General features: G+C 33.5%; 1 protein-coding gene across 6 annotated transcripts in view; it reads right to left on the reverse strand.

Annotated features, from left to right (window-relative positions):
* The window catches only part of LOC139904535 (lysine-specific demethylase JMJ26-like), a 20,785-nt gene extending 8,094 nt beyond the window's left edge, over positions 1 to 12,691 (reverse strand). For 3 of the 6 annotated variants that reach the window (XM_071886449.1, XM_071886451.1, XM_071886453.1), the window contains exons 1-10: positions 12,529 to 12,691; positions 9,684 to 11,125; positions 9,386 to 9,601; positions 9,160 to 9,292; positions 9,017 to 9,080; positions 8,233 to 8,932; positions 7,326 to 7,655; positions 6,537 to 6,881; positions 6,357 to 6,429; positions 6,130 to 6,215 (exon numbers count right to left, since the gene is read on the reverse strand). In XM_071886449.1, the coding sequence (XP_071742550.1) occupies positions 6,130 to 6,215; positions 6,357 to 6,429; positions 6,537 to 6,881; positions 7,326 to 7,655; positions 8,233 to 8,932; positions 9,017 to 9,080; positions 9,160 to 9,292; positions 9,386 to 9,601; positions 9,684 to 11,120 (3,384 nt within the window). In that variant the 5' untranslated portion in view covers positions 11,121 to 11,125; positions 12,529 to 12,691. Of the gene's footprint in view, positions 1,516 to 2,180; positions 4,600 to 4,628; positions 6,029 to 6,129; positions 6,216 to 6,356; positions 6,430 to 6,536; positions 6,882 to 7,325; positions 7,656 to 8,232; positions 8,933 to 9,016; positions 9,081 to 9,159; positions 9,293 to 9,385; positions 9,602 to 9,683; positions 11,126 to 12,528 lie in introns of those variants that run through there. The other 3 variants (XM_071886454.1, XM_071886450.1, XM_071886452.1) reach the window with 3 other exon arrangements.
* Positions 12,692 to 15,138: the final 2,447 nt, after the last annotated feature.

Genomic DNA, 15,138 nt, shown 5'->3' on the forward strand with positions numbered 1-15,138 from the left:
ACATAATAAAGGGGTATTTTAATTCAAGGGGATGGGAACCTCAGTCCTCAATTTAATAGTTTTATTTTATTTTTTAATAGTTCAAATTAATAGTTAATAAGAATAACGAGTTAAAGTTTATTTGTACCCCTTATTTTTGTATATAAAACAAAATTATATGTAAAAAGTTAGAGGTAAAACTGTAAAGTAAACAAATATTGTGATGATGACATTTCTTAATCCGTGTGCATTTTATTCATGAACTATTGGGGAGTATTACTGATGATATTTTGAATTTGATATAGGGTGTGTTTGGCGCACGACCTTTTAGTAGCTTATGAGAACTTAATCCTAATTTTTTATAAGCTCAAACTAGTAGCATTGTTTGATAGTAGCTTATTCAAGAGCTTATGAAAAATATAAGCTCTGAAAAAACAAGAAGAGCTTATCATATACGAAACTACACCATTATCCATTATATCGTTATGCCAATTTATTTGTGTCCTTATATATCATTTTACATATATCAACTTCAATTAATTTACTAAACACTTCATAAAACATAAGATCCAGTATATAGCTTACATGAGAAATCTAATTATTACATTATACTTTTTATTTACTTTACCGTTTTACTCTTTACTTTTTACCTATATTTTTGTCTTAGATGCAAGCAGTGTTGTAAAAAACCCGATTACTCGCCGATTAATCCTCGATTAATCATTTTTAAGAACATCCCGTTCCGATTTTCTAAAATCCGTTTAATTAATTGGGCAACGTCAATTGATGGGTCAAAATCGAATTTGTAATCAAAATCGGTCAAAATCAAAATAGGTCAGCATTTTAACATGTATTTAAATTTAAACTAGAAATTTATAGTTTTTGAAAATAATGAACAAATTTAGACAATTATGTTAAAGTTTATGTTTATGATTTTCTTCTATATTTACACATATAATTTTTTAAATTTAATATTTAAATGCATAAAGTACAATCCGATTTATCCCCGAATTGCCGTTTAATCCTTCCAAAGTCCTGACCGATTAATCCCCGAATACGAATTTTGCAACCTTGGATGCAAGTGTTAAGGACATATAAGAACTTTAATTCATTATTTTTTTTATCTACTTGTAGAAACGAACTATTAGTTTAAAACATCTCAAAATAAAATAGTGAACTATTAATATTAAACAGAGGGAGTAATTATCTACTTAAATAAGATGTTGTGCTAGTTTGAATTATATATAGGTATGAATAGGACACAAGTCGGTGTTTTCCCATCTAATTTGTAAATGAGCTTAGAATTTTGGTTTACACTTGAACAAGGTCAGACAAAAACTCAACTTTTGATCGACGTTGACCAGACTTCTCCTAGCTTTGACCATCTTTACACATTCGCCCGACTTATTAAACATTTGTCTTCAAATACGGACGGGCTAGTCACTAAATCGCCACATCGACTGCCAACCATGACATATTATTCTATAACTGACTTCCATCTCAGCGCTACGTCAACACTTTCTTCTATCACTAATGCTGTATTCTCGAGTTTTTATTAAGCATAAAGGAATGGGTGAAAATGGATTGAGAGAATAAGAATGGAAAGGATAGTAATACAAAATAGTTTGTGTATTCGTGAGTTGGAGTGAAAGGAAAAAAAAAAAGATAAAATAACTATCTATATGTATTCTTGAGTTGAATAAACGAAACATGTATACGGAGTATTATATGTATTGTTTAACCATTGATACTATGAAATACTATGAATTTATGTTTAATACAGTTGAATTATTATATATTAATTAAAATTAAAATAAATAATAAATAACATGATGATATGATGTTTAACAATTAACAATTGACTACCGCTTAGAGCCTAAATTGAACTTCGGGTAGGTTTAAAACATGTGAAAATTTGATTCTACCATTTTCATGGTGTCTCACACTTTTTTGTTAACCTACTTATTGGTCAGATGTTCATTCGGAAGCAATCTTTATTCATAGAACATTTAGAGAGATGACTTTAGGCCTGTTTCTTTAGGCCTTAATGGACTTAATTGTCCCCCATGGATTATTCTGTCACCAAGCCTGTGTGTTTACTTGCAGCTTATTTCTTTGACTTATCCATACGAAGAGGATAATGGTTAATGTGAGAAAGTGATGTCCTCCCCATATAGATAATCCCTAGTATTTTACATCATTTTACCAAAGTACCTATCATCTCTTTCATCATTTATCATATTCCTCCATTACTCTTTAATCCCCAAATTGAGAATCAACATCTACTCAATAGTTAGAATAATAATTAATCATTAATAACAGGTCTGTGTTTATTCTGTGAATTTCTTCTCCGACCGACCCTACTTTTTTTTGTTCGATTTTGGGTCCATTTTGTTCAAATGAAAAAGAGAACAAGTTCATGTTTGCTCATGGATCTGTTGTTGGTTGTAAGAAAAAAGAAAAAGGGATTCGCTGGCGGCGTATGTAATTATAGTACTCCGTATCTTCTTGGTGTGAAGAATATTTATTTTCTTCACTTTTTACTAACTGGATATATAAGCTAGGATTCAATTGGTATGTTTTTGGTCATTATTTTCGGAATTATTTAATCACAATATATTTTGTTAAAAGTTCATAAATTTAATAGGAGTAATTAATATTATGTACACTTTGTATTACGAGGTTAAAATGGTAATTTTCTATCATTCAGATATTTTATTCAGCACAAAAAGTAAACAACAACAAATTATTAACAACTTTAACCCATACTGCCATACATATCCATTCTGCCATACATATACTTAATGGGAAAAAAAGTAAACAGTCTCTTTCTCTACTCTTAGGGTGTTTCACTCTGTGTACAGAAATGACTTCTCTATATTTTATGATGAGAGAAAGATTGTCTACATCTTACCTCCTCATACCTCACTTTTGTGAGATTGAGTTTTGTTGTTGTTGTAGTGATATAATGAGGGAGGCCGGTACAATTTATTAGTGAAAACTTAAGATAATCCCTAGTAGAAAAGATAGTTGTGATGAGTGAAAATGGTACATGTACGATAGTTGTACGATAATGGTACATGTATAATGATACATGTATGATAATCCCTTCCAATGATAATGGTGACGTTAATGTGGAGTGGATGACGGGATTTTTTTGAGTTATGCATGTGATGTGTTAAGTATGGGGGTTATAATGGAGAAGGTCGTTGGACGTTTGTGGGTGAAGTGGTAAAATATAATTGAAGATTGAGTTAAAAAGTGGTGAAAATTCTAGGAAAAGATTAAAAAAAAATATAAAAAAAATCAAAAACACTGCTGTTTCTCTTTGACAAACACCCAATTTTTTTTTTTTTTTATCACAAACGCCCGGGCATTGCCATGTAAAAGTGGGTGTGGGACAAATGCCCGTGTTATCTATGGTCTTAAGTGGAATTATATAATGGTTCATATACGATAGCTGCTACAATTTTTTTATTCGTGAAAATGAGAGAGGCCGTAAGTAAAAAGATAATTCATTCAAGTCACCTCAAAATTGAGATAGTAATCAGGCTGAAAGGCCTATGAGATTTCCTAAATCACCTCAAAATTGAGATAGTAATTAAAAACCGGTGAAATTTCCTCTCTAACCCTCTCCTCTCCTCTTCTTTCTATCATGAAAACAACTCAGAAATGCTTGATTAGTGTTTTATCCTTCCCTACCCTTTCTTTTTTTTGCAAAAATAAACTCGAGAATACATATCATCCATGACACCTTTCCTCCTTATCACACTGAGACCCATTATATTTTAATTATTAAAATAATTAAACTTATTACTAGTATTATTTATATTTATTTATATTTATATCATTATTACTTTTATTACTATTATTTATAATATATATCATTATTAATGTTATTATTATAAATTACTCCATAGAAAATTGACGTAACAACTATCTTTTTTATACATTGTAAATGGTCTCATCTTATTTGGGCAGATTTGTACAAGTGGTGGAACATTAGATGGGTGATCTCTCGATCGATTGAAGCTTTTTCCTTTGATTGGTTTCATGGCATGGGAATTAAGGTTCCAAAATTTTAGAAGTTAATAGGCCCCGCAACTATTTGGGCAATATGGATGGCTAGGAACGACTTCATTTTTAATGGTAAATTCACTTGCCGTTCGGTCCTCGTTAGGAATATTAAACTCATGGTGTTTCTTTGTGCTACCAATCTCAATTTTTTTTTTCATGGATTACACTCTTATGTTTGGGAATATCATCCTCTTCTTTTATGTTATTAGAGTAATTTGTGATGTTGTTTGTAATTTGGACTTCATGACCGAGAGTTTATCTCCGTCATTGTATCTTTTCTTGACTCATTCATCGTTTTGATGAAGATATCGCTTTTAATACAATTCATTTTTTCGCCATAAAAAAACCATCTTATTTATATTTATTGTTGTTGTTTTTGTTATTATTAATTAATTAAAAAAAAAAAAGCAAAACAAATACGGAGTACTTGGCTGTTGCCTCCCCACCTAACCACGGCCTCTTTCCCTTTGCATATATACACATACATATGATATACGTACACAGAATACGAGAACAACGTACCTCCATCTTTATACCTTCAAGCTTATTTTCATAAACCCAAAACAAACAAACAAAAAATACAAATAAACCCAAATTCTCTCGCCATCCATTATGCTTTATCATGACATAGTGAATCACCGATCATGGATAACGAACCAATAACACGTGAATGCCAGCGGCAGTCATGGATTGTGACGACAATCACGATTGAATAACTAAGGGTTGGGAGTGGTCTAATAGAATTTTGCAAATATAAGTTTTCAAAAGAGAGGAGTTTCTAATAACATTTGTCATCTAGGAAATGTTATGATACAAAAATAGTCGTACCAATAGAAATATACCAGAGAACTTAACACATCATCAGTTGGAATTTTCGGCTTCATTGATTTATTGAGTTCGTTTGTTTAGTTTTAAAATTTGTTTTGGAGCACAACCAAACCTAACCTAACCAAACCAAACCTAACCTAACCAAACCCAAATTCAAAACTCAATAGAAATATACCAGAGAACTTAACACATCATCAGTTGGAATTTTCGGCTTCATTGATTTATTGAGTTCGTTTGTTTAGTTTTAAAATTTGTTTTGGAGCACAACCAAACCTAACCTAACCAAACCTAACCTAACCTAACCAAACCCAAATTCAAAACTCAAATCGAAACTAAACCCAAACCAAAAACTAAATTTGAATGGTTAAACCATAAATCATAGAAAATCATATTCTAACCAAAATAACATATCAATTCGAATTTAAATTAGACTTTGTTTTGTGATAAGTTTGTAGTCTATATTTATTACTACTTAATATATTATTAGTTGAACTCGGTTTTGAATTCGTTAGTTGAATTCGGTTTTGAAATCGTTTTTGAATCCGATTTTCAGTTTAACCCGAATTCAAAAAGTAGAATCGAACTAAAACTGAAACGAAAGTCGAAATTATATGCGGTTTGGTTTTTATCGGTTTTCAATCAGTTCGATTTTTTGGGTTTAACGAAGAACACCCTTACTAGAGACTTGACACATTCCAAATGATTTGTGCATGTTGATAACTTGAAAGACCAAACAACAAACAATGGAGCACTTGTTCAAATTTAAGCATGGTTGTATAATCCGAGAATTAATCTCCAGTTAATCGGTTTTTTGAGCAGACCGATTAAACTTGTCAAAATCGATCAACATTGGTCAACACTAGTCAACGGACCAAAATCGGTGAAAAGTCAAATTTAGTCGGTTAAAATTGATCGAAGTCAAAGTTGGTTATTCCAAAGTTGTCTGATTTATCCTTACAAGGTCCGGACCGGTTGGTCTCCGATTAACGATTCTTGCAACCTTGCATTCAAGAATAGGGTAGGATCCTAGAATCTACATATTCTTAGCATCATCATTCTAGTTTCGACATGTCCATAATTTCATGCGCGGTATAATATTATCCCTCATATGAATTTCCATGTTGGAGTGAGTAGATATCTTATGCTATAAAGTATTAACTTTTAATATGAGCAATTAGGCAAATGATGTTGTGTGTGTATGTGAGATAAAAAAAAAGGGGCCTTACATATAGAGAGGAGGTTTACCTTAAGATTCCGCACTTGGTGTGGACATCCAGCAGGAATAAAAACCGCATCTCCCAGCTTTTGTTCAAACGTCCAGGCTTCTATGCCTAAATAGTTCACAATAATTTCATTAGTTGCAGTTTCAAATATATATATATATATATATATATATATATATATATATATATATATATATATATATATATATATATATATATATGATAGAAGCAGAACTGGTAAATACTAACCATATTCCTCTTTTAGCCTCCTTTTATGTTCCATTGTCAAATAAAATGTTTGATCATGAATTGGGTGATAAACCTACAACATAAAAATAAAAAAAATAAAAACACTTAGTTCCGAGAGTTAAAGCCACAAACTCAAAATTCTAGTAGCATATATTAGCTGCTGATCATACGTTACAATACCTGATCAACAGGACAACAATATGCATGTCGAAATTCTCTGGAGTGCTTCACTAGATATTCCTGCAACTTTGGAACATCTTGTCTTCGGAAAATGTCCCAAAGAGCACTACCTGTTTCCTCTTCATCTTCTAAAGCAAAATCATTAGGTTTATCCGTTGAAAATCCGTTTAGTTCATCTTCGCTTTCCAAGCATCCATCAATACTATCAGTACATATTCCATTTTTTTCTCTTTCGTCTTTCATTTCTAGTTCATCCTGAACTCTGTGTCGCTTCTTTAACTCTCTGATTGCTAACTTCTGATTATCACTTACTGGTACTTCAGCTGTGTGTGTCAATATATTCACCTGCACTCAGTAGATCATACATTATGCAGAATAAAGGTGACTTGTACTATATTTATAGGTGATGACTTCCACTCATGTAATTATAAATACTTAAATTTGGGACGTGTAATTTTTCAAACAGATTAAATAAAAGGATTAGCTAAAAGCGGAACAGACCAAGCAAGTCACACATAACATCTTTAATGTATTCCCAACCCTAAATCGGTTTTATCATAAGATTTAGATTCTTGTTGCAATAATATTGTTTTCTATTGACAGAAAACAAACGAGGAATTAGCCAAGGTTGGAAAACTCGTGAATCGGGGAGTACTCGGTCGGTCTTTTCGGAGCATTCAGCAACTCGGGGAGTACTCGGATGTTGACCAAGTTTGACCAAGTTTTGACCCATTTTAAAACCTGCCCAACTTCCCACCTCTAATATTAATAAATGAGAAGTGAACATACGGCATCTGACATATCGCAGTGAAGCTTAGTTACAGAGTCCCCTCTTCCAAGTTCTTCAGCCATTCCATATGCAATGTATGTTTTGGGACCCAGATCAGGTTTCAAGACACCTGGTGGTAACTTAACAGCAAGATTTAAAAAACCTGCCCTTGGATCAGTATACAAGTGGAAAGGCAATGCGATTATAAATTCTTCACAATGGCGGGGTAGAAGATCATCAAACTTATCGGATGGAGGCCAATCCTTCAGCTTGAGCATCTCGGGCCACGAATTTACATATTGTCTTCCTTCTGTATAGCCTCTAAAAAACTTTCGGGTACTTATTTCAACCTATCATATACAGAAGATTAAAATAAAAGTTAAATAGAGCAGAAAATAAATAAGAGTAGGTATGAGAAACATTAGAGGTAACAATTTCAACCCATTTACTTATGAATGGGTGAATTCGGGTTGTGTTTCCTCTGTGATTGGCCAAATTAAGATAAATTAGTTAATGGTGGAATGGGACATATGGTTAAACCTCTCTAATCGTTAATTAATCTTGTCTTTATAAAATATCAGATTATCAATGTAAACATAATTGATTCTGTAATCATAACTAGTCATAACTAGTACATTACTTTACTTACTAATTAAAAGAAATCATAAATGACCAAAATAGCATTTGCGGGTCAACCTAACCTAGCCTGACCTGGTGACCTGCTACAAAATGTACTAAAATGACCTGTTTCAACAAAACATAATAACACATGTTACCAAAGCCAGGTGACCCGCCCATCTTACCACCTCTATGAAAAAGAATTTAACTGATCAAAACTTAACTAACTTGGTCATTGAAAACCGAGATATATTTAAAACTAGAGTTAACAACCAGAAAAGCACCTATAGCCTGAGAATCCAATATTACCTCACAACCAGCCAAGCAATCAATAGCCTTCACTTGTGACATCTTTGAGCTGACACTTGGATCCACATGTTCACATAATGCACGCCACATAACCATGGGTTCCCAGCTTAAACCTGGTGTCCGATCTAGAGTCTTCCTAACAATTATCGGTTCGCCTTTAGCCCAGTGGTGTCGGAAGCGATTGAGCTCCTCACCGGTGATGACATCATTATGCGCAGGACAGTATAGTTCATTATCATTTGAATCTTCTCTATTGGCTGCTTTAAAATATATCTCGCCACCAGTTGTATTAGAATCTTTCATATAGTTTCGCTGACCGTTAAATTTATCCAATATACACTCAGCTTTTAGTTCCAAATTTGAAATCCAGTCCTCTTGCAAGATACGCTTGAGCTCCAAAGGTTGATGGGTCCCGCATCCACCCATTTCTTTTGGAGCACAAAACAAAGTTCCATCATCTTCAGCTACCCATTCTATTAGAGAATTACAGGGGCTACTTGGATTATTTTCAAGAGGAGAATTTTGTAAAGAACCTTCCCCGTGCATATAATCAAAACCTCTGTGAAAATACCCAAACTTGACTTTTCTTGGACCAAGAAGACCTTTCTTACGTATCTCACGACAGCAACCAAGACATAACTCATATGAGCATTTTGGACAACTTCGATGAAGATCTATGATCGATGTTGAACAGTGGTTACTGTTCCACAAAAAAAATGCACATAATTATAGATAGGTGAGGAATTAGTCATTGATTGTACAGAAATATTTTCAAGAAAATTACCAATAGACGCGTTCATCAGTGAGACAGCTAGTCTGCCCTATTATAACTGATGACTCAGTTACCCCTGCCACATACAAATGAACATCTTGCTAAAAGAATTGAACAAAATTACAAAAAGTAAGGTTTTGCTTTCAAATTGTTACCTTGAACATGTGCTTCCACCGCAATTTCCTCAATTTGTTCTTGACGCATTTCTTTCAGGTATGGGAGGAGCGACTCAATTAGATAGTGAAGATGCTGCAACTTATCGCTAGGAGTGATATCTATGTTTGATGTCTGTTTTTTAGACGTGTCAAAATAAGATGGTTATAATATATAATATATCCATTTTATAATGACTGGTTCCTTTTTGAAGAGCACAGAACAAACCTTAAAAGTTGAGTGTAAACACAAGTTACAATTGCAGTTTCCACGACAATAAGGGCATAAATCGGCAATTTCTTCTTCCGACAATTGAGGATACCATTGCTTGATGCACTGGATACAATATACTAATTCATTACAATTGGTGCAGGGAACAACAGTCTTTCTATCATTTCTCTTACACTGATGACATTTCAAACTCTCCTTCACTAATTTCTGGTCCTGTTGAATTGTAGTTGTGAATTTAAAGGAATATCTACTAAATATGGTACAGAATACAGAGTATTAAAGAAAATATATATACCTTCATGTTGTTGACAGTACTTGTAGTGCCACCTGATGAAGCAGAATAGCAATCTCCTGAGTCCTTATTTGTTCTTTTCAAATTTGAATCAGCTGAACTACTGCTTCTACTAGAATTAGATTTCACCAAAGCCAGGTTTTTATTTTCTGTGAAGTCAACATCTTTTTCTAATCTGCTGTTTCTTGAACTTCCTTCTGTCTCATTATATTTCAAGTCATGATGCTCCATTGAGGTCAAAATATCGCCAACATCCTCATCCTCCTCATCCTCATTATCGTCCTCCTCGTCATCGTCATCATCATCCTCCTCCTCCTCCTCCTCCTCCTCATCATCATCATCATCATCATCATCATCAGAGTACTCACTTGCTGACGATATCACATCTTCCCATTCTACAAAACGGTTTTCCAAAGGTGACTTTCTATTAGAAACAGCACAACATCTTCTAGATATTTTTTTATCGTGCGGGGTTCCGTTAACATCAACTTGTTTGCACTGTTTGCTGCGTGTGACTTCCTCTCCCCCTTGGCTTTCTTCTGAACTGTCAGTTACTGAAACTTGCTTTCTTTTCAACGTTTCTTTTTTGTTTGAATCGCCCTTGTTCTTATTGGAGTTTCGTTTCTTGTTTCCTTTACACTTTGAGGCTTTCGATCTTCCATGTGATGTATTCGGAGTGAACTCCTCGTCATCGTCATCATCATCGTCATCATCATTGTCTTCTTCTTTATAATCATCATCAGAGTCACTGGCATCATCAGCAACATTTACAAATGTTTTCTTTGTCTTAGTTATATTTTTTGTTTTTGGTTGTCTGCTCTCTTTGCTGCCCGTGAATTCCTCTTCCTCTTGGCTTTCTTCTGAACTGTTAGTTGCTGAAACTTGCTTCCTGTTCAACGTTTCTTTTTTGTTTGAATCACCTTTATTCTTGTTCGAGTTTCGTTTCCCTTTTGAACCTCTTCGGCCTATGTTCTGCCTTCCTTTATACGCTTTCGATCTTCCATGTGATGAATGTGGATTGAAATCATCATCATCGCTGTCATCATCTTCTTCATAATCATCATCAGAGTCACTGGCATCATCAGCATCATTCCCAAATGTATCCTTGCTTAAAGAAGATTTTGATTTCCCATAAAAGTCATCGATTCTACAAGTTTTCTGTGTGTTGATTATATTTTCTGAATCACTCGAAATACATGTTTTTTTCAAACTCCTACGATGATAAGTTTTAAATCCAATACCGAATTTTTCTTTCTGGATAGAAGTTTTTGTCCTTTTCATTGACGACTCTCGGTCATCCCTTACCTGTGAAATTGTGAAATCTGGAACCTTTCTCTTTCTTCCATGTTGAAGAACATTGGTTGGAACTTTTTGCCACACATTCATTTCTCTAGTACCATTTCTCCTATCTTGATTTTCTGTATGACTTAATACCTCCATTTTCACTGCCAACACATGAAACAGAAAGATATATTATTAAAAAAAAACAAAAACAAAAAAATTTATTGATTCAAATCCTCCTAAACTTATGTCTTCAAAGTCAATCAAGTATCACTTCCATTTTCTTATTATATACTCAACACTCAATACAGCTGAACAGAGGCGGAGCTAGAAATTAGAATTAGGGGTGGCTTGATTTATTGTGAAATAGAAATAGAAATTATTATAAGTTTTTTCATAGCTAAAAAAAAGTAAAGTGAGAAATTCTTTTGAATGTATATAAAACCTACATCTCAAACTCATATATGAGTTACTTATAATAATTAATTCTCGGAGCTTATTGTATACATAAAGTTACATTTTGTCTAGAAAAATATTAGTACAGTAGTAGTTTATTCAAATATTAAAGTTACATTTGTCTAGAAAAATATATTGTATAAAATCTTTACTTAACAATCATTTGATATATTTAAATTAGTATTTGAGGCTACAATACATCGGTGGTATTTGCAAGATTTATCTAATGAAATAATATTTGTTTAAAATTTATATTCATGAGATAATAGATTAATATAGTTCTATTGATCTAATCATAAGAAATGATATTTATAATTTATAGACTCATTGCAACATCGGGTTTTGTTACGATGTTTTGAACATGTTTGCTAATAATATTCAGAAATGCTATTTATCAAACTTTAGGGGTTAAAATGGTACGAAAGATACTAGTCTAGGGTCCTAAATGAAATTTAATGTAAAAGAATTCATCTTCTTCAACGTTTTCACCCACCTAACCTGCAAACTTGGATTTAACAATTTGCAACTTCATTTTTTCATCTTTTAAGTACTAATCAGTATTATATTTATCACCATAGTTGGGGGTGGCTAGACACCCCCAAACCCCCCTACTAGCTCCGCCATTGCAGCTGAACTGAAATTAAATTGTAATTCTGCTCAATTCAAAATCTCACAACCAGATTATCAATTCCATTAAAATCATTATAAATAAAAGTCATTGTCTACTTATGATTATAATAATTTTCAATAATTATATTATAGAATAAAATCACGTAGAACACATTGTATACCTAAAACAAGAAAATTGACCGGGTCATCTTCACAAGTCAACAAATCAATAATCCCCATCCCCAATCCCCAATGTATAAAAATTTACACACAATATGGCCGGCCATACATTCAATCATCCGATTATAATACTAATTTAGCTCATACAGACACCTTGTTAATCCAACAAATTCCTATTTATTGACCTAAATTTTCATTTAGCTGAATGCATGTGTGAACAATTACTCGCATTACAAATAATAGAGAAAAGCATAACACAAAGTGATCGAAAATATATTATGAATAATCGAAACTGATATCAATAGCTATGAAATTCGCTCACCGAATTCGTTGAATCCGCTGAATTTGAGAGCACGTAATCACGATAAACAGATCATCGATTGAGGACACAATAGTTTGATCGGATAATTGAAAGGGAATCTGGATTATAGAAATTGTGAAATTAGGTCAACAGAAAGAGGAGTTTACGTACATAGTGAGGATGGTATTTGAGAGAAAAGAGGGTTGGTGCAATGCAACAAATGGGCGAGTCTGTATAATTTATACCCCCATAGCATTAGGTAAAAGAATTTGTATTCCGAATCCGACCCTACGTCGATGATATTAAGAATATTTTTTATTAAATGTTAATTACTTGTTAATAATTACTGTAATAATTAACTAGTTGGGCGCCTTGCTTCGCGGCGGGAAAACATTTTCTAAATTCGATTGTCAAAAAAAATAGAAAATAAGTGCATAAAAAACCAAATATTTTTCAATATTTAGAGTAATTAATTATCTTTATTTTTTCTATATAAATATCATATATCATATCATATATATATATACTACGCATATATTATTATTTTTTTTTTTTTTTTTTTTGTTATAAATTGGTACACTATTATTAGACCTTCTCATTCCGAATTAAATTCAATAAAATCTCAAACTCAATTATACCAATTGGAATCTGAAGGTCAATTCATGTGAGTAGGTAACTAATAACTTTGACACTTTATATTACGGAGTATTATAGAATTATAGATTAAGAAACTTATGTTCCCAATCATTCTTTTTCAGTTTTCCTGTTTCTCTCCGTCTATATCTCTAACATTCTAACATTCAAAGAACCATCCAAAAAATTTTGATCTTTAATTTTCCATTTAAGAAACTGCAAAATAAGAGTCATCGCTGTCACTATAATTCGCAAATTGCTCGTACGAACCTGTTGCACCAACTTTCAACAAAAACTGACGATCCACGCGCCGAAAAATTTTCCGGTAACCTGAAATCGACCATCGACGCGCCAAACAATTTTCCAGCAAAAATTTTAGTGGTTTGTTTCCGGCGTATTTCGAGCTTTTCCGGTCTAATTCCGGCGATTTTGCTACCATCTAAATCCACAGCCATGAAAAACACCACTCATAGACGATATCCCCTCAACTTTTAAGTATGTGGTTATGTTTTATTAACTACTAAACTGCCACATGTGCAAATCTAAGCTTTTCTTTCATGAACAACAAAAGTTCCAACTTTATATCTTTTTTTTTTGTTTACTTAAATGTTGTTATCTTTAGATATATGTTTGTTTTTTATATCTAATATTGTGTTATATTTTTTTTAGATTTGGTCACGGTGGTCTTCAACTATGTTTTTTTCGTTTTTACGCTGATTTATGTGGCAGAAGGTGGTGGAAGACGGTTGTTGCCGACGGTGTTTTTATATGTTACTTCTGTTTTTTTACGATGTATGGGTTAGTTATTAGTTTTAAGAAAACTTTAGATGAAAATAGCGGCTTTGGTGTGGGTCGTGGGACCTGGTGACGGTGGCGAGTGGTTGAACTAAAAATCTGATGACGGTGAGAAGGTGAGCGATGTGGGTAGCGGTGGCGTACGATTGGAGCCCAAATGGTGAGAGTGAGAGAGATGGATGTGGGGTAGATAGTGGTGGTGGTTTTTATGTGGGTGGAAGAGTGTAGAAGGAGAGGTGAAAAGACGAGTGTACCCTTTTTGTACAAACTGACTGTTTTACCCTTGTTACTATTCATCGTTTTTGTCTAATAGATAATATGGTAATGAGGGTAAATTTTGTTTCCCGCAAAACATACGAGTAATAAATAAGGAGAGTAATATTTTTCATTAAAGATAAAAAAAATCTTAAAAAAAAGGAAATAAAAAAGTTTCATCGGATTGAAGTAGCTTGCAAACATGCTCAAATCACTATGAGAAAATTTGAAACTACAACACAAAAACTTTTGACTTTTTTTTTTTACAGCTGTTAGGATCACTCAGGGGGACTTAACCACCAACGCGTTCATCTCCTATTCAGCTATACCCGCCCCCAACTGCGTGCCCAGGAGGTAACCCGCACCAATCTCATACGGGGCATGGACGGTAAAATCCCCCCTCCCATTTACCATCCCAACGCGATGTGGAAAAGGTGTCATGGGTGGAACTTCATGGCAGAGATGAAATTGTGGGTTAATATGTAGCCAACGGGGGTCGAACTCCTGACTTCCCCTAAAGGAGGCAAGCCACCAACCGCTGCAAACTAAATGACCTGAACTACTAACTTACAATAAAAAATAACCGAAAACAAAACTACTCTTTTACTTGTGCTCAGACTGATCGAAGCCAATTAATTAAAACCAAACACAATATTCCTTTGCCCGAATCTAGACTCTTGATCACCATGAATAGAATTGAAACACAAAACATTACCTACTTGAAATAAGACCATGATTAACGCGCCTGTGCTGTACTCAATGTGCACCCAACACGCCTATAGCACACGGCTAACACGACGTGCTGGGGGGAATGAAACCGACGTGCTGGATGGTGGCACAGTTCAAGGCGTGTTGTGATGTGCTCACTTTTGATTGGTTCTTTTTAATTTTTATATCCTTTTTTTACCGAATTTCTAATCATATTTTAACACATCATCCAACACACCA

The sequence above is a fragment of the Rutidosis leptorrhynchoides genome, chromosome 4 (assembly GCF_046630445.1).
Source record: "Rutidosis leptorrhynchoides isolate AG116_Rl617_1_P2 chromosome 4, CSIRO_AGI_Rlap_v1, whole genome shotgun sequence".
Classification (NCBI taxonomy): domain Eukaryota; kingdom Viridiplantae; phylum Streptophyta; class Magnoliopsida; order Asterales; family Asteraceae; genus Rutidosis; species Rutidosis leptorrhynchoides.